Genomic DNA, 25,977 nt, shown 5'->3' with positions numbered 1-25,977 from the left:
CGACTCCGCAAGAAGGAGGTGAACGGCGCAGCCCCACAAATGATGCCATCTACTGCTGCCTGAAGGGTCTTTGGTCATTTGCATCCAGTGATAGCTCTTATTTCCATCAAGACTGAGTTCCAATGTTCTAGTTTTGGACATGTCCAAACAACAGCAACAGCAATGGAGTGGTGTTTGACAGCACCAGTACTTAAGAACAGCTTTCTGAATCATGCCAGTGGCCCATGTAGTCCATCATACTGTTCTAACAGTATCCAACCAGATGCTTACAACCACATATTTCATACATTAGAATAAATTATATTTAGTCTTGTGGACATTGAGTACCTTCTGGATAACAGGAATGAAAAAAGGAACCATCAGCCAGTGTGTCTATCTGTCTCTGTCCTCAACCACACTCCTTTCTTTTTTATAAGTTCAGTGACAACATTGCACATATAATTTGTTACAAGGTTAGCAAGTAAACAATGTCAGACGATTCTGAACCCAGTATCAGCCATTTCGAAAGGTACCCTAGGCACCTTATTTTCTTAGATTTATACTGCCTTTCTTCCACCATGGAGCCCAAGGCAATGCCCCATCCATGTACTGAAACAGACCTCCTTTGCAAGGTGGGGGTCTCATGTGCCTGACATACCCTAACCAAGACATTTAGAAGGTTATCCTTTATTGTGGCAGCTTTTTGTAAGCTGCAGCCTACTTTCTATGCAGGAAGTTTCCTGTCTACTGTGCTCATCTGATGTCATTGATTGGAGTCTACAAAGGCTCATGTTGCACTTCATCAGATACTCTCTGTGGCCAGGAAACTTCCTGCATTTGAAGTAGGCTGTGGTCTACAAGTGCTTATGCAACACCAAATTTGTTTATTTTTTCAGTCCTGCACAATTTTCTCATTTTGGCTGCAGCTGGCTAATTTAACTTCTTTCCTGCACGTTTGTTTCTGCACATGGCAATTCAAGGTGATCAGCTGACGCATCCCTATAGAAATGAATTGCACTTGCATCTGTTCAGTGCTTTTCAGCGTTGGATTCCAAGGGGGAAGATGGAGATTTCCTGAGATTATAGATTTCTTAAATTTAATCTGGGCTGATGAATTGATTTACAACAGCAAAATGTGCACCAAATGCTTATTCAACAAAGCTTACTATTCCTAAGAGTTTTAAATTCAGAAATGGTAGAATAAGAAAAAAGACACGAAGAAGCCTGAAAAGAATGAGGCTGACTCAGCCAAGGTTATCACATTGAAGCTTCATTTGGGGGTTGGGTGATCCGCTAGATATCATCTTGTGAGTCTTCAAGGAATTATTTAGCTTAAAATAAAGCTTTCAGAATCAAGATGTAAAATTTCTGGTAACGTTGAAGCTATTAACATTTTGGGAATGGGTGAGATTGAAGTATATCTCACACAGTAGTAAAGTATGTTGCAAATAAGAACGTGAAATGAGTTATGCATAATTTAGGTAGCACATGATATCTTTCATTTCATTTTAAAGTATACGTTCTTTAAGGGTTGTTTTTAAGAAACTCAAACAATAATTACAAATATACCTAGTGTTAGAGAAGGAATTCTACACTCTTCAGATACCTAAGTGCATTATCTAACCATTTAGCAAATAGGATGGAAAATAAAATAAAGTCATCTATATTGTTATAAACAGAAAGGAAGGTCTATATGTGTTTATCTGTAGAAATAGACTGTAGACCTCAATATGGCCTTGTCCAAATGAAAGAAACGTCTTGCCATGGAGAAGTTCTGAAGAGGAATTAACAGACCACATTAATTGAATATTTTGTCAAACTGTTTAACCATGTTGTTATAGCAATCACACTGTTTTTAAACAGAAAGTGCCATCACTTAGTAATGGTCATACTAATTGCAGACATAACTAGCCATCTTGAACCAGTGTGTCCATGTCCATATACAAAGATTATTTCTCCTCTGATTGGAATTTGTACATTGAAAGACACACAGTTTCTGGTTTATTTTTTGTTCCTTTCTCCAGATTTTGTAAATTTAATTCCCCTCAACCCCTCCCCCCCCCCTGGCCTCAGAAAAATGGTGGTGTGACTAGAACCTCTTTTCCTGCTTTTTTTCCTGGACTGCAATGCAGTGACTATATAGCCCTCCTTTTTGCCTTGCTCTTGCCCCCAACTACTTTATGATGTCACTTCATTACTAAAATCTGATCAGCTTTAAAGCTCAGATTTCCCCACTTCCAAATTATAATGTGTGTGAATTTTTGACTCAAAATCCCAATGACCGGAAGGTACATATGAGTGCTGTAAGATGCTTAAGTGCTTGTTTGGGCACAAGAAATTCTGTATCTTTCATTATTAAACCAGCATCTATTAAATGTATTCCAGGATTAGTTTTCTATTTGAATGTGTGGAAAAAGATGCCTAAATTCCATGACATGCATTTTTGTAGAGCTTCAGTTGAGATAACAACACAGAAAGAGTTCTGATCAGAAATGCTTCTGTCACCCTAAAATAAACAAAGCAAAATCAGTTTTCTCATCTGTGTGCCTCAAGTGAGTTGTAATGAACTCATATTGGTCTCTTGGCTTTCCAAAACTGTTTTGAGCCTTCCGAGTTTGTCTTGCTCTGACGTTTATCCCATGTGGCAAAGCAGAGTCTTGCATAATCACGCCACTTTAATCAATAGAATAATTGATAAACCAGCTAAGATTTAAACTGATTATCTCCCCAGTGGAACTCCCTTGGGGGCCTGGGCCTCTCTAAATTTTTGACGTCTGTTGTGTACCTTATGTATGAAGTGTGGTTTGAATTATCTGTTTTTATTTGCTTAATGATGGGAGGGTGTTAAAGTCAAATGTTTAATTAACCCAGCAATGGGCTGCGCTGTCTCTTACACACGCACCCAGCTGATTGAGATCTCTCTCGGAGAATACTGAATAGGAAGGATAATGTGGCACTCAGACGGAAGATTGCTTTTTCAATCCATTTGCTGGGTCACTGCTTTGAATGTCTTATTGGATGAAAGGCATTCAGCCCAAGGGAGGGGGGGAGCCCTGCATTTAAGTACATTTTGTTTCTCTCCTGGTCCCCTCCCCACCCAGAAGTTAACTAAAACAGATATGTTGTAGGTTTAATAGGCCATTCTTGTCCAAGCAAGGGAGTGTGAATAGTGGCTTTTAATACACCCTGGCTTAAAGCTGTACAGTTTTCTTTAAAAACTAAAAATCTGACTGGCCTTTAGGTAAAAGAGCTGTTCTGTACAAATATTCCTGCCTTCCACGTTGCTGTAGTTTGATGGAACCATAGGGAAACTAACATCCCTGTCTCAGTCGGTGAGGAAATGTTTATTCCTTTGGAAACCATTCTTTTGATGGGTAGACTGCTTTCCAAAGTTAGATTTTGTTAATTGAAACCCTTGTTTTTAAGGATTCGATCATAGTGATGTAGAGGGGTACACCATAGTAAAATAGCAATGGATAAACAGCACAATAGAGGAACGATACATCATAAGTTGGCAACATGATTTGCTTGGAATTTTGTTCCATGCTGGGTGAAGTATGTTTGATTCCTCCTGTAACTTTTGCTTTGGAATCATCCATATGCTGTATCCTGAAAACAGAGTACATTATGTTAGAACAGGAAAGAAAAGCTACCATATGGGTTTTGTGGTTGCTTTTTTATTTTTTTATTTTTATTTTACTGAGTTTTTGTGCAAATGCAAACAAGACTCTACCTAACAAACAAATCTACAGAAAACAAAGAAACAAAGCAACGTTTCTGTGGTTGCTTTGTATATGTGTCTGTAAGCAAAAACCTGTGTCTTTTGCCGTGGTGATCTGCCACATCCCCCTAGCACAATGCATTAGTAGTCTGCTGTCTTTGTAGCTGGGTGTGGGGGTCAGCTGCTCCCTTAACCTGGCCAAGCAGCCTCTCTCAATCACTGGGCAATGAGCAAGGTGAAGCAGTAGTTCTGTTCTCTAATGATATGTAGTAGCTTCCCCCTCAGTCTGTCCCCCATTCTTAATAGCAGGTCTCTCGGTGAATCTTAAATTACTGTGGGATCTTTCATCCTGTTATAAAACTTCATAGGTGGCTCTCCTGTGTTAGGTTTTATACACACATCAGCAGGGTATGGACTACTTATTTCAAAGAGCAAGACTGATTTCTAGGCTGCAAGCTTTGAAGGAGTGATAATTACACACTTAAGTGATGGCCAGTAACTTTGGTGCAGAAAGCAGGTAGTATGCTTCATTAGGAAGAGGGATGAATGAGAAGGGTGGGAGGAGAGGAATTGGACCACCCCACATTGTTTGACCATCACAAGTTGAGAAACTGGGAACAACAGCTGAAAGCTATGGAGTGCTTCATATTTTTGTAAAGAGGGTAGCTTCTGGTGTGAGTCAAGGGTTCAGATAATAAGGAAAGGAGCTTGTGGGTCAGCAAAAAGCTAGAATGGACGGATCGGTCTGTTTTCAAGTCCATATCATAGTCATGTGCAATTCTTTAAATATGCTTTAAAATTTGAATTTGATTTTTTAAAATCACAAATAAGTATTTAAATATATATTTTATCACAGTGTACACATTTTTAAATGTATGCTATATTAAAATACTTTTTAATGCATTTTGGTACTTTTTTGAATTGAGAACTTCATTACAAAATTCACAGACATGCAAAATCTGAAACATGATCCTGTTCAATTCCACACATTAATCCAGGAAGTGCAGATCAGAGCGGGTCATACTGGAATTCACAAAAATTGAATTCCCCAAGCTTCTGTACCAGGAACTCCTCAAGAGGAACTTATCCCTGTGCTTATTTCCAGCAAGGAGCCACAAGACATTGTCGATCAGCTCTGTAAAAATTATTTTTCTTGGCTATTTCAGCTCTTCAGATCACTATGCCGCAAGTACGTAGGTGTGACTTACAAAGAGCTAGTCAAGGAAAGAGGTTAAACAAGCAATAGGCTTCAAAAGGATGCCATATGTGCTTGAATCATACAGTTCATGCATTTCCATCGCTTAGTTTTACCAAGATCTAAGTTTGAATCCTCACTCTCACTTTTCAAAGGGTCGCCTTGGGTCAGGCCCATTAATGCCCATGGATCTGAAGGTGATCTTGGCATTAGGTCATCAAGCAGGGAAGTGGGTTTGCATAACAAGATCATGAGGACCTAAAGATGGTATAAGATGTATGGAGTTGTCAGAAGGAATGCTGGATATGTTTTACGGGGTAGGGTTGGTAAGAGAGTTCTGGGTTCAGCTACTTTTAAGAGACATTGGATCTGGCTTTGTATAGCAGATACAAATACAGTAGTACCTCTGGTTACGAACTTAATTCGTTCCAGAGGTCCATTCTTAAGCTGAAACCGTTCTTATCACGAGGCGTCCTTCCACAAATGGGGCTTCCTGCTGCATGCGCGCCTCCATTGCGCGATTTCCATTCGCATCCTGGGGCAAAGTTCGCAACCAGGAGCAGCTACTTCTGGGTTAGTGGAGCTCGTAACTTAAAGCGCTTGTAACCAGAGGTACCACTGTATTGGAGTACAAGTTAGAAAACTGTATCTGGAAAGATTGATACAGAATGTACAGTGAAGCTAGCCTACCTTATAATGCATTTTTCAAGTGCCTGCAGCTCCCATGCAGATTAAGCTATAATATTGAGAAGAATCTGTGTCTAGAGAATTTTAATAACTAAAGTGTTTAAAAAAGAATGCCTCCCCAGACCTTTTGACTCCTGCTGCCTCTTGTTAGTGATAGAAATATGTTTTTGATACCCCTGTGACATATCACTATTGGTTCAAAGTCTGTTTTTGTGCTGTTCTTTCTCTACTCGGAAAGTGTTCTTAGACAACTTGTTTTCTTCATGAAAGTTTTAAATTACATTGCAGAGGGGAGAATGAAAGTGACCAATTCTTGAATTTGATGCTTCTTCTATGCTGGAATCCAGCATTTTAAAAGTCTTGTGTGTTTAAACCATGGATAGGCAAACTAAGGCCCGGGGGCTGGATCCGGCCCAATCGCCTTCTAAATTCAGCCCACAGATGGTCCGGGAATCAGCGTGTTTTTACATGAGTAGAATGTGTCCTTTTATTTAACATGCATCTCTTTATTTGTGGGGCATAGGAATTTGTTCATTATTTTTTTCCAAAATATAGTCTGGCCCCCCACAAGGTCTGAGGGACAGTGGACCGGCCCCCTGCTGAAAAAGTTTGCTGACCCTTGGTAAACAAAGATATGAAAGTGGAGCAAACAAGCAAAGATTCATTCCAGTTTCATATGACCTGGTTTCCCTCTTTGATGTAGCATTGTTTCAAGTTAAAGCAGAGCCCACAAATTGTACCTTCCAACATTTTGCAATTATAGAAGGCCAAAGCTGGATTTACATAAAACTTCAAAGAGTAACTTTGGGGGGAAGCGACAACACAGTAGCGGAGAACATATGAGCAATGCAGAGAATAGAAATAGAGATTTCAATAGATAGTAACTTATAAACATTTATTGGTTGGTATTGCAGTTTACCTATTGTCATATTATTCTAAAAATGTGTTGGTAAATATGGTCCAATGTCCTTTAGCCATAAAATTGTATAGTCAAAAAAGATAATAAAAATACATACTGTATTTAAAAAGAAAACCCACAAACAATTCCTTAACATTTCTGTAGTTCTAATCTTAACTTGTTAGGAAAATTAAGAAACAGCTCCGCTTAATGCAGATGTCTGAGTTATAAAAATAACCAGATGTCCTGATTAGCAGAAGCAAATGTTCTTCACTTAATATGTGGAAAATTATACTCAGAAGCTCTCTGGATATATACTTGTATAAATAAGATGCTACCGAAGTGAACTAGTTAACTAGCTTTCAAGGTTCAAAACTGTGAATATTTTAAAATGTACCACTTTTGATTCCTAGGAAATAAATATGAGTCAGGAGGACTTCCGTCTTTCATACACTATGTTTAATAGATAAAACTTACTGCTTTTAAAATAATCTAGGTTGCTTCTTTTTATTTTACAAGAATCTGGCTATATTAATCTTAGATGATTCTGAAAATCTTTTATCATTTTCACACACATGGGCTTTTATACATGCCGTTGTATGATACTGAAGTATTTTAACTGTAATCTTTTCAATAAATGAATAATTTGAAATTAAGAAAAAGAAGTGGCCATTGACTTTGCTTTGTGTTTTGGTGAAGTTTTGATGCCCATCTCTGCAGTGACACATGCTGTTGTAGAATTTTTAGATATGGCTCAAAATAATAAATAGATAGGTTATATTATGAAGTCAATACTATGCTTCAGCATGGTAAGAAAAGTACAGTTTCATATTGTCCCCTTCCACCACCTTTATAGGAATTGCTTATTTGTTTCTTTAAAACTTGCCTTAAAAGCTAGAGTTAGACACATGAGTGCCTGTACAGTGGTGCCCCGCAAGACGAATGCCTCGCAAGACGGAAAACCCACTACACGAAAGGGTTTTCCGTTTTTCAATGCACTTTGCAGCACAAATTTCCCTATGGGCTTGCTTCGCAAGACGAAAATGTCTTGCGAGTCTTGAGATTTTTTTTCGCTCCCCCCCCCTTTTTCTAAGCCGCTAAGCCTTTAATAGCCTTTTAGCAGCTAAGCCGCTAAGCCTTTAATAGCCGCTAAACTGCTAATAGCGTTAAGCCGCTAATAGGGTTGCTTCGCAAGACGAAAAAACCGCTGGACGAAGATACTCGCGGAACGGATTAATTTCGTCTTGCGAGGCACCACTGTATTTTTCATTTGTAGGAAACAAACTTATTTCCTATAGCACTGGATCAGATGACTAGGGAGACTACCTGTAAAGATTTTTACATTCCCACACTCTCCCTTTAATTGATGATAATGTAAATTACTGCCATATTTGTGTAAACATAAGCCTCTTACAAATAAAATCTTCAGTTACATGAAACTTCTTAAAAGCTAGGAAAATGCAGTATGCCTTGCTGGTTTGTTGCAGTGTGTTTGAATGTTCAGAGAGCAGATCATTGACACAGTTCTCTTGTTGGGGATAATCTTCAGGGCTCAAGCCATTCTCTATAGTTTGGTGAACTAGTCTGAGGTTTGTTTCTGTTTGGCATTGCTTCCTGATTCTTATCTTTAAAACCTTAACATTGCAAAAGTTGTGTTTTGGCCATAAGTGTGTTATTTTTCTTGAGATGAGAGAATGGAGTCTGTTAAATGATTTAATTGGGTGTTGAGCCCATAATTTTTGTAAAGAAGTTTACATTTTCTTTTGCACGAGCTATGTCAGTTTTCATACCAGTGCTTTTTGAAGGAGCTGAGATTTATAATCTGCCAAACTGCATTTATGAAATCGGGATGCTGACAGTCCCTTTACAGTTGCAAGGCTCTTGGACTCATCTATCACTTACAAAGGTTATTGGAATGGGACTATAGGAATTTTACTCTCCTGCAACCATTAGATTGGCATTTATTTCCCTCCTTCTCTTTAATCCATACTGTGGCCGAGTCGCAAAAGTAACTCAAATGAATTTTTTCAGCCCTTACTTGTTTACCCCCTGCAATGTCCCACAAGATTATGAAATCCAATTTGGGCACAAAAGCCTCTCCCCTGGACTACCAGGAAACCTAACATCAGCCTGCCAAAGTGCCTAGAATGTTGTGTTTGACCTTATAGATTGTCCTTGAGGTACTTACGGAATTAGTTGCAAACTGACTCTGCTGCTGCTGTGTCTCAGTTTTATAGACCAGAAATGCTCATGTCAGGCTATACATGTTTAATCCCTACCAGCTCATTTCATTTCTCTTCTCATCTCCCTCTGCCCCTGTTCCAGATATCCTTGTCTATTCATATACATTGGCTTGCATAAGTCCTACTTGTTTGGAAGAGATTTGTTTGTCACCAGAAGCTCTGCTAAAATAGGGAATGCACATGACAAGACATTTGTAACTGCTTTTCTCCCCCAAAAGCAAGCATGCAATTTTCCTTATTGGTTGCAGGTTTTAAAGGCAATAGGATGTTTTAAAGACCAATTCTGGCCTCTGGGATAATGACAAGTGTTTTGCCTGCATAAACAATATATATTTTTCCTTTGAGGTCTCCACACACCTAGTTTCCCTCAAGCTCATCATCTCTGTCAGGTTAATCAATAGGCACCGTATGGCAGAGGGTCAGTAATCAGTGTCATCATGCCTTTAAATCGTGTTGAAAATTTGCTTAAAGCCTGGGCCAATTAACATCGAGATGATGAATGGATGGGTAGATGGGAAGAGCCTTGTGCTTGGGGGCTTTGTGCAAAGGAGATGCTCAGCTGTTGAGCAGCCGACACCAGCGAATAAAATCAGCCATTCATGTGAGCTCAGTCCACCCACTCTTAATGATAATGTCAATCTAGCAAAATATATACACATTGGAGTTGTCATGAGTTCATAAATCAAAGGAGTTTGTCAAAGGCATTCAGATTAACGAGGCAGCAGCAATAACAAGTCAAATTTGCATAGAGAATTGCCCGAATCTCAGTAAATTATGATCCTGTTTTTCATTTGATTATTTGCTAATGTCTCAAGAGGGAGAATGATTATATTAGCATGCAAAATCTACTCCAGAAGTAGGAATCGGAGGTACAGCCGACCAGCACACGACGACAATTAATCAGTTTCTGCATACTAGCATGAACGCACAAGGCCCAGAAATGAACTCCTTTTATTATTATTTCTCCTTGCTACTGATCCAAATGGTTCAGCTTGACAGCGACTTTATATTGCTTTAACAGTGTTCTGAATTGTGCCTGCAGGCAAGACATAGTTATGCAGCTATAACCAACCTATCCATCTGCCAACCAGATTGGAATTCTCCTATCCAAAGCTTCCATTAACCCCCACTGACAGCTCCAAACAGGATTAAGGATTTGAAAGCATAAAAAGTGCTCTCTGCATAGACATGGTTCCTCTCTCTCACACAGATAGACATTTGAAAAAGTGCTGCATCTGTATGGCTTTATAATTAGTGCTGGCAAGTACAGTCTTTTCCTCCTCCCACCCTGAGAAGAAGAAGAAGAAAAGCATCTCCGTAGTTGGCATGGTTATTGTGATATCTATTGTGAGATGAGGGGCTGTCTGAAAAGGTGGTTCTGTTCAGTTGATAGTCCTTTGGAATGCTTTCATCCATCCATTGCATCTGATTCCAGCATTTGTTTGGATGGTTTATAGGCATGAAAGTTGCAATAGCACAGTTAAGTTGCTTCAGTGCAACTATGAGGACATTTTAGGTAGGGGTGGTGGCTGAGTTTCCTATGTCATTGATATTAATAAATTGTGTATTGGGTTTAGGGGTAGTACCGGGCGTTGGGTAGCTATGCTGCCATGCAAGTGAATTCTGTTAATTACAAGTCTTCTCACACAAATGGGATTTGTCAAGGGTCTCTTTTAGACACTTAACTGTCTAAGATTAGAACATAGGATTGTCTCAAAAACATGCTCCTGTTAGCATTGTAAAAGAGAAGTGATCTTTACCTTGCTGCTGATAGTTCAAGTGTGCCTAACTGTTAAGATAAGAATGAGGATTTCAAACCCCATTCACATGCTCAGCTTTCCCAGAATTTTCTGTACTAGAATCCTGATTAAGTTCCATGGAAATGTTGTTTCACAAGAGAGGCCAAAGAAGCTCATACTTCTTTTCAGACTTTCCTTACAGTTATGTTACATATCCAATGCTTGCTTATAGGAGGCATTTTTATTGTGGGATTTTTTGTGTGTCCTCCATACTTCACTGCCCCACATAATCCCACTGTCTTTATGATAAGCATTTGGTGATCATGGGATAATTCCAGACATTACCTTCTACCAATACCATGTGGGTTGAGCTCAAGGGTTGAGCTGTCATTCTGGAAATGTTGGCTTGCTGAGTGCTAGATGTGGGGGAAGATTACCAGAGCACATACTATGAGGTAAACTGGTCTCAAAAAAGACCTGATTAATTGTGCCTTGTGCTTCATGCCTGAAATTGTACTGCTTGTGAGAGAGATTCCACATATCTTGCTTTTGTAAAAATATTTGTCAAATGAGAGCAGCCTGGTGAAAAGAAAGCATTCAATCTAGTACAAGCAAGAGCTGTCAGCGTTTTCACCCACATCTTTTGGGGTGGGCTGTGGGGAGGCTTCTGCTTTCTCCCTCCCATGTGATTTTACTGCAGTTTTGATTTCCTTGATGCTGTATTCTGTATTCACAGTTTTAGAATTTCACTTAAAACATTCCTTTATTGGTCAATAGAGGGCACCAGCAATTCCTAATTTTTGCTCCCAAGGGCCCAGACCCTAGGCCCCAAATAGTGCTATGAGATCTGATGAGCAGTTCGGTGAGGCCTGCAGATGTACTTATTTATTTTATTTTTAAAATGCATAGCGGAATCTAAAGATTGCAAAGAATTTTCTGTGTTCTAAAGCTTGTTGTCCACATGGAAACAAGATTTCCAGTTTCCAAGCAATCGGTTCCATCTTTGCTGCTTCTTAAGGAGCATAATCTTTTCCAGTTTTCATCCTTTGCCAAGCGTAACTTAACTTGCTGACAAAAGTGCATGAGCAGCGCTCCTTTTTAATAGTCTGCTGTGTTGGTGCAGTAGAATGGGGCGACGGCAAGCTGTGAGCCACCATATGCACTTGGCAGTCATTGTCTGGTCTTTGTTCAGCCAACCTCTTAGTCTTGCCACCTATAAAGATAATGAATAAAACAAAGGCTTCAAATTAGCTGTTTAGTTTCAAGGAAGAAATTGGTAAACTTGAAGCATGTTGGGACAGGCAACATAAAGGCTGTTGAATTCCATGGCATTTGGTAATGCATTTATCCTAGAAGGAAGGCGAAGGAGAGAGAAAAAAGGGAGCATGCGCTTCAAATATATGTTATTATTCTTGGTGCTGCCACTTGTTAGTACTGTATTCAGGCACCACCCTAAAAGTATAATGTATGTACTAGTTTTAGTTTTTCTTCTTCTCTACTTGTGTTATTAATTCCATATTTCCCACCCATATTTTAACCTTTTCATGGACTATGTCCTTCATCATTAGTCAGTCTGTTTCCAGTTTCAGATCCTTCCTTAAAACATACTCTATAAGTAGATTGACCAAGACAATGGATGGTGCTTTGTCTACCCTTTCCTATCCAGACTCCATTCATGGTAACTCAGTCTTTACCATTTGGGTTAGCCAAAATACCTGTTGGGTAGAAATCCTGTCTGTTTTTATATCCTATATAACGTTCTTTATTTATACCAAAGTCTTCAACTGTAAAAGAGCTTCTGGAACAGCTAGTGTCAGTATGTAGCAAATATATCAGCTTACTAAACTACAGTGGTGCCTCGCAAGACGAAATTAATTCGTTCCGCAATTCTCTTCGTCTTGCGGTTTTTTCGTCTTGCGATGCACGCTTTCCCATAGGAATGCATTGAAAATCAATTAATGCGTTCCTAGGGAAACCGACTTCAGACCAGGTCCGGGGACAGTCTGTCCCCGGACCTCTTCTGAAGGCTGGGGGGGGGGACAAGGGCTTTTCTTCCCACCCCCAGCATTTTAAAAAACCCTGGGACAGCGGAGGACTTCTCCGCTGTCCGGGGCGATCTTAAAATGCTGGCGGGCGGCATTTTAAAATCGCTCCAGACAGCGGAGGACTTCTCCGCTGTCCGGGGCGATTTAAAAGCCCCTGGGAAGGCAGGCAGGGGGGACAAAGACTTTCGCCCCCTGCCCGCCTTCAGAAGGTGTTCCCGCCCCCCCTCCCCCCTCCGGAAGAGCTTTCCGAAGTGGGGCGGCGGGGCCAGGTGTTCCCGCCCCCCTCCCCCCTCCGGAAGAGCTTTCCGAAGTGGGGCGGCGGGGCCAGGTGTCCCCGCCCCCCCGCCCCACTTCGGAAGAGCTTTCCGAAGTGGGGCGGCGGGGCCAGGTGTTCCCGCCCCCCCTCCCCACTTCGGAAGAGCTTTCCGAAGTGGGGCGGCGGGGCCAGGTGTCCCCGCCCCCCCGCCCCACTTCGGAACAGCTTTCCGAAGTGGGGCGGCGGGGCCAGGTGTCCCCGCCCCCCCTCCCCACTTCGGAAGAGCTTTCCGAAGTGGGGCGGCGGGGCCAGGTGTCCCCGCCCCCCCTCCCCCCTCCGGAAGAGCTTTCCGAAGTGGGGCGGCGGGGCCAGGTGTCCCCGCCCCCCCGCCCCACTTCGGAACAGCTTTCCGAAGTGGGGCGGCGGGGCCAGGTGTCCCCGCCCCCCCCGCCCCACTTCGGAACAGCTTTCCGAAGTGGGGCGGCGGGGCCAGGTGTCCCCGCCCCCCTCCCCACTTCGGAAGAGCTTTCCGAAGTGGGGCGGCGGGGCCAGGTGTCCCCGCCCCCCCTCCCCACTTCGGAAGAGCTTTCCGAAGTGGGGCGGCGGGGCCAGGTGTTCCCGCCGCCCCCCCTCCCCACTTCGGAAGAGCTTTCCGAAGTGGGGCGGCGGGGCCAGGTGTTCCCGCCCCCCCCCGCCCCACTTCGGAACAGCTTTCCGAAGTGGGGCGGCGGGGCCAGGTGTCCCCGCCCCCCCGCCCCACTTCGGAAGAGCTTTCCGAAGTGGGGCGGCGGGGCCAGGTGTCCCCGCCCCCCCCGCCCCACTTCGGAACAGCTTTCCGAAGTGGGGCGGCGGGGGCAGGTGTCCCCGCCCCCACTCCCCACTTCGGAACAGCGTTTTAAAATGCTGGGGGTCGGGAGCGAAGCGCTGCCGACCCCCAGCATTTTAAAATCTCCCCGTGTCCCGGGGAGGTTTTAAAATGCTGGGGGTCGGCAGCGCTTCGCTCCCGACCCCCAGCATTTTTAAATCTTCCCAGGACACGGGGAGATTTTAAAATGCTGGGGGTCTGCAGCGCTTCGCTCCCGACCCCCAGCATTTTAAAATCTTCCCAGGACACGGGGAGATTTTAAAATGCTGGGGGTCTGCAGCGCTTCGCTCCCGACCCCCAGCATTTTAAAATCTTCCCAGGACACGGGGAGATTTTAAAATGCTGGGGGTCTGCAGCGCTTCGCTCCCGACCCCCAGCATTTTAAAATCTTCCCAGGACACGGGGAGATTTTAAAATGCTGGGGGTCGGCAGCGAACGCTTCGCTCCCGCCCACCAGCATTTTAAGATCGCCCGGGGCAGGCGGGGGGGGGAGGCAGGCGGGGGGGGGGAGCAAAGACTTTTGCCCCCCGCCGGCCTTCAGAAGAGGTCCTCTTCTGAAGGCCGGCTGTGGGCGAAAGTCTTTGCTCCTGACCGCCAGCATTTCCCTATGGGCTTTCGTCTTGCGATGGAAGCCCATAGGGAAATTCGTCTTGCGAAGCGCCTCCAAAACAGAAAACCCTTTCGTCTTGCGGGTTTTCCGTCTTGCGAGGCATTCGTCTTGCGGGGTACCACTGTATATTGTAACAGTAGCATGGTATTTTGGAGTTCCTCTGTGTTCCTCTTAGTATTTAGGTTGCAACTCACAGGACTAATTTTGGTCTTTCCACAAAGTAACTGCTTCCAGTTTGCATGCTACATTTCTAAGCCCCATAAAAATATTTTTTTGACATTGTGATCCTTAATTTTGTAACATACAGTTGCTAGCATATAAAGCCTGGAACAACTCTGGATTCAAGTACCTAAAGGAGTGTCTCCCAAATAACTACCCAAACCATGTACTGTATTACGATCAGTGGGCAATGCCTTGCTTTCTGACCCATTTGTGGAAGTGGCTGTTTGGACAATGACATGTGACAAGTCATTCTTAGTGACTGTGCCCATTTATACAATCACAGAAAAATAGAATTGTAGAGGTGGAAGTGATTCAAGGATCATTCTAGTCCAACCCCCTGCAGTGCAGGAATCACAACTAAAGAATGCCTGGCAGATGGCTAGCTAACACCTTTTTAAAAACTTACAATGAAGGAGAGTCCACCACCATCCAAGGTAGTCTGTTTTTCCTAAACAACATTTGGTTGGCACCCATAGTTTATACATTTAAATAAAGGCTGAAGACATTTTTATTTGTCCAAGCTTTTGGATCTTAATGGAAACATTAAGGATAAGTATTAGGACCTGTTTATAACTTGATCATAAATGATCTAGAGTTAGGAGTGAGCAGAGAGGTGGCCAAATTTGCTGATGATACTAAATTGCTCAGGGTTGTTAAAACAAAAAGAAAATGTGAAGAGCTCCAAAAGGACATCTCCAAACTGAGTGAGTGGTTAGTAAAATGGAAAATGCAGTTCAATGCAAAGTGTAAAGTCAGGGCAAAAGAATAATAATCATAATTTCACATATATTATCAGGGGATCTTTCTGTGGCTGACCAGGAATGAGGGGTCCTAGTGGATATCTCAATGAAGATGTTGACCTCAGTGTGCAGCAGCTGTGAAAAAGGCAAATTCAATGCTAGGGAGCATTAGGAAGGGAATTGAAATCAAATAAGGTGGTTATACAAATCTATGGTACCGCCACATTTGGAATACTGTGTGCAGTGCTAGTTTCCTCACACGAAATAAGACCTTGTAGAGTTGGAAAAGGTTCAGAAAAAGGCAACCAAAATGATTGTGGTAGTTGGGATTTCCCAATTTAGAGAGAAGGCAAATAAGAGGTGACATGAAGTTTATAAATAGATAGAAAAAAGTTGTTCTCCCTCTTCCATAACACTGGAAGTCATGGATATCCAATGAAGTTGAATGTTCAGCAGGCTCTTCTTAGGTTCTTAACGTTCATTATCAAAGTCATTGAAGTGTAAGTAATTCCATTGTATTAAACCCTAGTATTGTTGTGAGCCAGGGCATCCCACTTTAGTTATGTAGAAGAGTTCAGATCCAGCATTATGGAAGTGCTTGGACACACGCTGGGAATACAAAAAATCTGACTTTGTAATATTTTGAAAGTCTTGTTTAATTAGACGGGTATCTGTCATGAAGGATTATGTCTAGGGTCTGTTTATCGTTGCTTGCTGTTTTCCATGATACTGGATATGTCACAGGCTATGCCTATGGCAGACCCTCATTCCAATTTATCCAATTGCGTGCCAGACAAAATAAAAAATATTGACGCCTCTTAACAAAAAGAATTCTAAGGAAGTGAAATCTCATAGGTAATCTGCCTATCTCCCATTCAGCTATCTGCCTATCTCCCATTCCCACCACCCTTCTGAGTAATACCCCTCCCCACCTTCTCACTATATAGAAGGGTCTGGCAACTTCTGTTTCAGTGTATCTGAAGAAGTGTGCATGCACACGAAAGCTCATACCAAGAACTAACTTAGTTGGTCTTTAAGGTGCTACTGGAAGGAATTTTTTTATTTTTACTCATAGGTAATATTGCTGAAAACATCAGATTTTTTGCTTTCTTAGATCAGTGTTGAAAGGAAAATATCTGAATTAATGATTTCCACCTTTCCCCCTCTCATCTGCATAGAATTCATCTGAGAGAGAAGACTGTAACAATGACGAGCCCCCCAGGAAGATCATTCCCGAGAAGAATGCACTCAGGCAGGTATGCACCGAATTTAGGTGTGCAAAACCCACCCCACCCCTTTACTTGAATGAACTAGAGTCCTTTGACATCCCTTGCAACTTGGAAAGATGCAAAACACGTAAAGGAATTATTATTATTTTTCTCTCTCTCCCTCCCTCTCTCTTTCCTGAAAGAGTATATAAGTTTTCAAGTTACAACAGCTGTTCTTTGGAAGGCACCTTGGAGCTAATTCACATCTTTCCAGAGCAGTATGCAAGCTTACTTTCTTATGTATCTTACATTGCTCCAGTAATGTGCCTTAGAGAGCAATCTTGTGGGTCAAGCAGGTGGTGTGATTCTTTGCTGTGCTAGTAATGCGTGGATACTGAATTCCTTGTTATGTGCTGTACAAGTGATCCACGTATTCTGCAACCACCCTTGACCTCTTGGGGAATAGCAAGATTGTATTGCTATCAGGCAAGCTTTCAGACCAATAGGCCTTGATTCTTATGTGTGTGGCCATAACTAAAGGGTCAAACATTCAGTTATATTCCTAATCTAAACTTGAACCAGAACAGAAGAAAGGTGAGCTAATAGGCTTTTCTGTTAATACAGAATTGGCTGCCAATTTAAAAAGTGATTCTTGGAATTTAGATGCACTCCCTTACACACAAGGGTTATTGATGGTTTATGCCATAGTCTTAACCTTCAGCTGCTGTTACCAGTTTGCAGACAGTAGCATTCTGGTTAGTAAGGCCTGGTAGCTGGCATCAACAGGGTGCAGCTGAGATTTTCTTGGACAGTAAATAAAGAAGAGGTATTACTTGGCTGAACTCATTGGAAAAGCAAAGTCATTCCAAATTGGCCTGCAGGCTATATCTTTGAGATCAGATATGCTTCCAGCTTCCAGCCATGTATGTGTGAAATCAATGCTCCTCAGATATGCATATTTTTTTTCAGGATCCACACAACACTGTTGGCATCAACATTTCAACCAATATCACTATCCCACCCTCCCTTTAAACTAGATTTTCCGTTTCTGGGAAAGATCCAATATTAGGGGGGCTTGTGTGTGTGATATTGCATAAAGGATAAAGCTGTTGCCATTGATCCATTTGTGATATCTCAATATCCCGTTGGTAAATAAATTCCCTGTCTGGATAGTCCCATAGGGACCTAGAAGGAATCGAGAAAGCAATGTGTTTCTTTTCTGAAAAACAGTTCTATTTTCTTCTTTGAATGCAAGCGTGTATTATGTTCTCCTTTGCTCAGGAGAGGGCAAATTTGTTGGGGGGGGGGGGAAATAAGGCTGGACATCCAGCCACTCCTTAAACTTCCTATTGTCCTTTTATTTAGTAAAATGACCCTAAAATTCACAACAATCATTCTCACTCATGAAAGGACAGCATCAGTATGTGATCTGCAAGTATATGAGGTAGAGAACTTTTGTAAGCAACATCTGCTTGATCTATGTACACATGGCAGGTATACAGCACTGCTTATTATGCATTGCAGAATTTCCACATGGAGGTGTAACCTATGGTGGCCTTTATTTTGGCTCCATGCATTTAAAGTGTAAGACTTCTCCCAAATCTTGGGAACTGTAGCTGCCCTCCTACAGAGCTACAGCTAAAGTTTCCAGGAATCTTTACGGGAAGTCATGTACTTTATGGGAAGTCATGTACTTCAAATGTTTAGTGGGTACCTTTGACCACTTCCCATTACTCTTGCATAAAAGCAGTGGCGGAGCTTCATGCTCCAGCACCGGGGGGCGGAGAGCAGACAGGGGCGGGGCTGGCGTGCGTTCTGGGGGTGTGGCATGCCGCCTGTGGGGGCATGGTGCCCAGTGCAGGCAGGGGGGCAGCCATGATGGCACCCACCAGGATCACACTGCCGGGGGCGGTGCGCTCCTCCCACACTTCTCTTCCTCCGCCAGTGCATAGAAGAAGCCAGCAGAGAGAAACATAATCTAGTTTAAAGCCATGTACCGTTTAGAGAAGTAAATATAATTAGGTCTTATTAGCATGTATTCTGTGAAGAAAGACTTGGGGGTAAATTGAATGCTGGGGGGCTGGGGGTGGGGGAGGTTGTGTGGATGTGTGTTTGCAGCCTTGGAAAACCACGACAAGGGGACAAAGTTTTTGGCAACTATGTTTAAGCTAACAAACGAATTTTCTCACTGCTAAGTTATAAATTAATTTTAATAGGCTGATCCAGATGGTCCATTTGGAAAATGGATAGCTTGATCTGTTGAAAATTAAACTAAATTTATCTCTCTCATACTTCAAACTGAAGCTAGTGTGAAAAGAGTGCCCATTAAGTCCAGTGAATACAGATGGACCGGCAGGTCACACATGGGACTAATCTGATTCATTTTAAAAATAAATGTGTGAATTATTGAATCAGTCTCCTGGTTTGAGTCCTGTTTTGTGCATGTGTGCAGTCTTTTTAAAACAGACCCTCAAATGCTTCAGTGCCTTTTTAACCTGTATGTTTCCATTTTAAATTCAACGTTCTTGCCAAAAACTGTAATTAGTTTTCAGTAGCCATCATTTAGTGTTGGATCCGAATAGTAGATTGATTAGGTCGGGCATTTGTTATTTTAAGGGCTTCGTCTCCATTTCTGAAGAGTTGGGGCTTAGTAGCTGAGAGAGAGAGAGAGAGAGAGAGAGAGAGAGAGAGAGAGAGAGAGAGAGAGATGGCTTTTAGAAACCAATGAGGGGGAAGCTCCCCAGGGACCTTTGAGCCTTTTGGCTTTTGGTTGTGTTAAACAGAGCCATGAATGAAGATCTGTAAATTTATTGCAGTGCCATCTGGGTTTTCCCGTTCTTTTTTGTAGGAACCATATTATTGTTGGCTTGTATCTGTCTATTGTAGTGGTCACTCCCCGGGAGCTTGCCCTCATCCTCCAAAGGAAAGTGATGAATAGCAAGGGTCAGCAGGCATAGGTCACAGGGCAGCTGTCCGGAGCTGCCCTGAACTTGATTACCCTACTGTCTTTAAAAATATTGGCACAATGCAGGTTGTTTAAAGAAAGCTTCTCTCTCCTGTGCTCAAATGGGGTAATAATGAAGTGCCTTTTTGCTGTCAAGACTTGCTCTATGGGGTGAGTTGGGGGTGGATCTCTGTGGAGAGGAAATCGTGTCAAAAGGTGCCATGGGGATGTGCTGACGGCAGCGGGATTGCAATGATGTGCCTTGCACTTTTCATCGGGATCATCTCTCCTAAGAGCTTCCCGATGGAAGGAAAGTGAGGCACTCAAGACCCTTCTCCACCCCACCCCGTCCCAGCCACCCAGCATTTTCATGAACTCTTCCTTCAGCAATTCGACACAGAGCTGCAACATTTAGAGGTTGTGGAGGACATACAAAGCCTCTGACATTTTGTGCTGCAGGATGCTTAAAAGTATGGGCAAGCCAGAGCAAAAGAGAGGCAAAAGTAAAGGAACATTGCTTCCTAGTTACTGTAGAGTAGGCTGTAGATGTTTGTGTGAGGAAAAGAGTTGGTGTCTAAGCTGTAATTTCTATCAATCTTGAACGCTTGTTAGGAAAAACTGACCCAGTATGAAGGGGGAATAGTTATTTCAAATGTGCTTATAATTTGCTTTTGTGTTTTCCTATCCACTATTAAAATCCTCCAGAGTTTTATTTCATTTGTACTTGAGGCCAGTTATTATCCCAAATATCACTTGTGCAGAAATCCTTGCCTGTCCAGCAGAAATGTTGTCTTGCAGCCTAAAAACTCTGTGGTTGCCCCCGTCCCTACTTCAATGCTAATCGGGTCTGTCAGATGTGCGGCATTTCTGCATTCCCCCGTAATGGAGTAAATTGCTTGCGTTGTCTATTGTCCTGACCTTTTGTTTCCGTGTCCACTTACAGGCCAATGAACGTGGGTAGTGATAAATAAAGCTCTGAGCAGGACTCTCAAGTCTTTGAAAACAGCATGTTGCCATCTCCCTAGTTATATTTCTTTAAGTGTTTACGTGTATGCTGAATTCTTTTCTCTTGTGTGGCTGGAACCCTGGGGCCTCGGAGCCATGAGAGAGGCCAAGAAGCTGACAAAGTAGCTGTCCCCTTGTTAGCTTGTTCCTTTCTTTTAAAAAAACAACCACAAAAAAACCACAAGATGAAACCCATCTGGCTCAGGGCATTACATTTTCCTCCCCCATGCACCTCTATAGATGAAGAGTTTCACCTGCAGTGAGGGTTTACATTGATTAGGAAGGGTGCAGTAATTCAACTCTGGCCATCCACTTCACTGATACTTTGCAGTCTTTAAAGGTGCTGACCCATTGAGTTAAGCTGTCAAGAGGAGGATAAAAAAGGAGCTCTGTCCCAGGAGGTAACAGCTGCCAGGTTTTCAACACCTTGTGCGCTGCTGGAGAAATGTCACCAATTGTCAATGGGGAAGAAAAATGACTGACTTGCCTGCCATCTTCCCTTTTAATGACTTAGCCTTATAAAATGAAGGATTTAAGCCTCGGAAGATCAGCAACCACAAGGCAAAATTTTCATTGGCAAGCAGAAAATCTAGAGCATTTTAAGGAGGTGCTACATATCCAGTAGCCCTTTGGGGGGAAAGATGCAGTTAGCCCAGTTGGCTAGGGCGACCTTTGAATAATGGGGTATAAGTGTAAAAAGTTTGCGAAAGCCACTCGCATCCAGCGTTAGCTTATCTACTTTAGGGGGAAAGGCAGGAGGGGGAGCTATATTCATAAGCCAGTGAACTGAGAGAAAGCATACTGTATTTCTGCTCTTTGGAGGACAATTTGTTTTCAAGCTGCTACCAGATGGCTAAATACCATGACATTTCTCTTTTGTTTGGGTTTTTTTCCCTGTTTCAGTTTTTGTTTTACAAGCAATTCAGTACTCCTTGCTTTTGTCAATATTGTTTTACTGAATAAGTTTCAGTGGCTCGGGAATGGGACACAAAGTAGCATTGTCCTTCTCCTTGTTTTGATTGATAAAAGAGGACACAAATGTTGGAAATGGGCTGAGCATTTCCTCCCCCCATTTGTTTTTAGGTTAGTCATTTTAATTGTACTGAGTAATTAGAAGGTACATACAGCCAAGGGAGCATTGTTATGGAAATTGCTCAGGAAAACCCATTCCCCATTTGCCATCACCATGTGTTGAGTCAATTCTTCCCTCTAGTGGCAAAATTAGGGACTCTGGCTCCACAGTAGGCAAGGTGTAATTGCAATATGACAAACTGAGCTTTGGGGACGTTTCTGTAAATGTTCTTGGTTTTGGCTTGGCTAGTCTATATTTTTTCTTGCTGACTTCATGCAGAGATCTTTTCCCCTTCCCACAAGCATTCCGAGCAACAGAGACTAGACATTTTACTTTAAATATAGAAATGATAATCACAGTGGATTCTGGGTAATGCTCTGCAGCTTGACTTAATTCTCATCTTCCTTTTTTTTAATTACCTGTTTATAAAAACGCTTTTAAATTTGCAGGCATTATTTAATACTTTCGGAAGAAGCACCTCATTGGAAATAAATAAATAAATTGCCTTTTTAAAAAATAGTCTGTGTGAAAGACCTTAAGGGTAATTAATGGAGGTCTCATAAGGCCCTGTAAGTGAGATGAAAGCGATCTTTCTGAATCTGCAAGAGTGATTTGTTCGTATAACTTCCCACTTCCACTGAATTCTTCAGAGTCTAATAACTATTTTCTTACCATTTGGCAATTGGCGCTTTGCTGCAAAAGCCCTTGTTTGAACAATGAAAAAAAGAGTTTAATAATCTTGTCTCTGGAAATGACTTGGGGGAAGATTGTGCTCTTGGATTTCGTTGTTGTGTTTTTACTACAATAATATCCTTCTCTGATAAATCATGTAATTATTGACTACAGGGGTGGGAAAGAAATCTTATTGAACATTTAGATTCTCCAATTAAAGTGCTGGTGTGCTGAAATATGGGATCTTTTGGATGAATTGTGAAATAACTTTTTATTTAGACCATGCAATTGCAAAAGCCATCCATTGGTATAGCTGGAAAACGTGGAAGCCCTCAGGGATTCAAAGGATTAAGAATAGGCCCACTTGATCCTGCCATTGGAAGGACCTGTAGACCATTTTATTCACTGCATAGGAACCGACCCTGGGCTTGGTAAATGCATTCAGCAGAGAGCTGCACCAATTCCCATCCTCTGAATGTTGTGATACGATGTGTGTGTTTGTCATATTCATCCTTTGTACTTTTGGGCATAACCTAAGAATATGAGACCTTAAGATGTTTGTCAGTCAGAAAAGTAGAGTTGTTAATATACCCTGCACTGCTGTGGAACATAGATATGAAGCAGTTTCTGCTACTTTAAAACGGGTAAATTTTTAGTCCTTATGGCTGCAGAGAGAAGGTTGGCCAAGCATTACAGTGTTTATTGAAAAGAAGAAGGATCCATTTCATACTTTGCTCATTGTTTCTGTATTTTAGATACTCCCTCCTTACCACCTCAGTCCACCTCAAAATATTCTGATTTCCCCCACAGATTATGAAAAGACAATGTTTTACACTTCATGTAATTTTTAAGTGGTACTCCAGACAGTCTCTCCACATCCATAGCAGCATCTGCAGGTGGTAATTTGGACCTTTGTCTGGCGATAGATGCTGCTTTGCATCGCCGAGCTCCTCTCATTGCATTTCTGCTCCTGACATGATTTGAAGCGGTCATACGTCGGTAGATATTTTTTTCCCATTAGTGTGTTGCTATAGGCTGCTTAACACTCATCTCAAACAGCTTTTGCAAGGTTAAAGGAATGTGGCTTGGTAACAAGTTTGTGTCATTTTAAATATATACCTTCCAGTAAATAAGGAGGGGCCTAGCAATCAATCCCTTTTAGTGTGTTATATGTTTCACCTGACAACTAAACCCTCTATTGATTAGCCATTACTTTGTTGGATAATCCTGTGTCATTGAAGCCACTGTAAAAATTAAACTCTTTAAAATGTTTTACCCTAGCAGCAGTGTGAAAATTGAAAACTTGTTCAGAATTATAGCCAGCTTTCACCAAAAGGGTAGTTTTCAACAAACTGGTTTATGCTTGCATTCTTTATATGCAGTATAAAACCGTATTAAAGCACTCCAACGCAAAGCTATCTGCCTCTGGCTCAGTATCTGGCTACCATTTCAAACAGTGCTTCCTGTGGCCTAGAAATGGCCTCTCTTGGTGATTGGGGAGGAGATGCTTGGACAGTTCGGGTTTCTGAGCTAGAATTGAATCAGAAATCCTTTTATAGCCAAAACACGGAGTTTGGACTTCTGTAGAATGATCAATAATGTAACAATCCTTTGTGAATCTCACAAAGGAATACAACATGAGGTAATGACAGGGGTGGCAGTGTTTGGGTGATGAAAAACTGAAAACTTCTAATCAATTAAAAAGGTGCCCCTGATTAATTGGGCAGCAGATTTAATGAAAATCCTAATCTTTCACACAAAAGGGGTTGCACAAGATATTGCCTGCTTCAACATATGTGGGCATATTCCAAGAACAAATTACGTGTCTATTCCTCTGTGACTGTGGCTGAAAATGCAATATTATCTGTATGACATACTCTCTCATAGAGATGCTACCCTTAAATTTTACAAAACCACAAACAGTTTGGGGTCAAGTTACTCAGAAGATATCCTTGTTCTGTATATATACCGGTACCTACCTACCTGATCCTTGAGATCCTTTCCAGAAGCCCTGCGCTTCATGCTGTCACCAAATGAAATGAGGCAGACAGTTACTAGGAAGAGGGTCTTCTCAGTGGTGGCACCCAATTATGGAACATGCTTTATAAAGAGACTTGCTTGGTGTCAGCCTTGCAGCCTTTTTGGCAACAGGTAAAAGCCTTTTTATGCATCCAGGCTATTAAAAAAACCCACAAGTTGTTCAATCTGGCCATCTCAATCTTAGGATCCATGCTTTATTGTTTCTCTTCGAGAAAGCATTTTTTTAATGCTACTTTTATTATTTTACATTTTATTCTTAATATTTTATTTTATTTTTAAAATTTCTGTGAGCTGCTTGGACAACGTATATTGTTGGGCAGCCCATATAAATGCAGTAAGTAAATAATAATCAGTTGTTTAAGCTTCCTCAAGAATCATTGAGCCCAGAAGCAGAAAAGTTTACATGGCAGTGCTTCGTTTTGTCCTAAGTGAAATAGGAAGGTTCCAAATCCACTATGGAGCACCCTTCCTCATGCTTTGAATTTTTGCTCTTTCACAGGAATATTAAAAACACTTTTGCTTCTTATTGCTGCTGGATTTTGGGGGGATGGAATGCAAAGAGGATCTATTGCTTTTTTGGTTTTTATTTAGATTTGTGCTCCATTGTGTGTTTTAGTTTTCTGTAAACCACGTTGAAATACTTTTGGAATGTACACCTTTGTAAAAATTAAGTACGGTAAATAATAGCTTCGCTTCCCCAGGGAAATAATAACCTTGTGGAGAACAGAGTGTTACCACCTACCCCACATTTTAACAATTGACAAAATGAGCTTTTGCAGGTGGTGGTGGAGTTTGGGTCTCTGCTTTAAACCACTGCTGTAGAAGAGTATGGAGTTGGAATATTCCCCCGCCCCGCCCTTAGATTTCTTAATTTAAGAACTTGGAGGTGCATTTTTTTCCATGGTCCTTGAAATGTAAGGCTCTTGATTTAAGCAGTACAAATCCCTGTAGGGCAGACTTGACCATTGTGTATGATATCTCTATATGACTATATAATGCAGGCTGTCTGCTTTAAAAGTAGAAGCCCATGAATGCAATTAGCTGCTCTAAATAAATGAAACACCTTACCTTTAGAACAAATACAGTTCCATTATCCAAACCATTATTTTGTTTCTCTTCACAGACCTATAATAGCTGTGCCAGGCTCTGCATCAACCAGGAAGCAGTTTGCTTAGGGAGCACTGCTATGAAGACTGAAAACTGTGTGGCCAAAGTAAGTAAAGCTGCAACTGTCATCCTTGTACCAGGTCAATAAGCTGCAAGTTCTCTCTTCATTGGAGAGACAATTTAATACTGTGCTTTCTGAATGTATCTGTGTAAACCTAATTGAGTCCATAGGGTCTTATGGGAATTTATGTAGTCCTTTATCGATAATGCACATTTTTTGTTTTAATCCTAAGAATCCCTTCCTCATTAGTTCCCTGCCTGTAAAGGAAAAAGGTGAGATATAAATAAATATAATAATTATAACAATAATCGTTAGTTTTTGAAATTAGGATGATAATATGGTGAAAATTTAGAAATGAGAGTTGAAAATCCTAGTGGGTTTTTTTAAAAAAAAAATTATGATTTGTTGGGCCCTTTTAAACAAAAAATGTGCCAAATGTATCTTAGCAATAGCCATGGTAATATGAGAAACGCACAACTCAACTGTTGCACCTCCAACTGGTGGTTTATTTATTTTTATGCTGTCTTTGTCCAAACAAGTTGTCCATGTTTGCTTCCAGCAGAGAGAGGCAGTTGAGTGGGCATTCAGATTGTAGGGCTGCAACCCTGCCTCCTTTCTGAATTTAAGCCCCTGCAATTTTAGACAGGGAGCATATGATATTCTCATAC

General features: G+C 41.7%; 1 protein-coding gene across 9 annotated transcripts in view; it reads left to right on the top strand.

Moving 5' to 3' along the window:
* Positions 1-25,977, top strand: part of BTRC (beta-transducin repeat containing E3 ubiquitin protein ligase) — a 125,272-nt gene that overhangs the window by 41,720 nt on the left and 57,575 nt on the right. For 4 of the 9 annotated variants that reach the window (XM_081192245.1, XM_081192241.1, XM_081192243.1 and 1 more), the window contains 2 exons: positions 16,379-16,456; positions 25,265-25,354. The exons of 1 other annotated variant lie outside the window; for it this stretch is intronic. In XM_081192245.1, coding sequence (XP_081048371.1) covers positions 16,379-16,456; positions 25,265-25,354 — 168 coding nt within the window. Of the gene's footprint in view, positions 1-16,378; positions 16,457-25,264; positions 25,355-25,977 lie in introns of those variants that run through there. 4 more of the 9 variants (XM_081192244.1, XM_081192242.1, XM_081192246.1 and 1 more) reach the window with 2 other exon arrangements.

This window comes from Podarcis bocagei (genome assembly GCF_964188305.1).
Source record: "Podarcis bocagei genome assembly, chromosome: 4".
NCBI lineage: Eukaryota > Metazoa > Chordata > Lepidosauria > Squamata > Lacertidae > Podarcis > Podarcis bocagei.
This window is presented reverse-complemented; position numbering and strand designations above follow the sequence as displayed.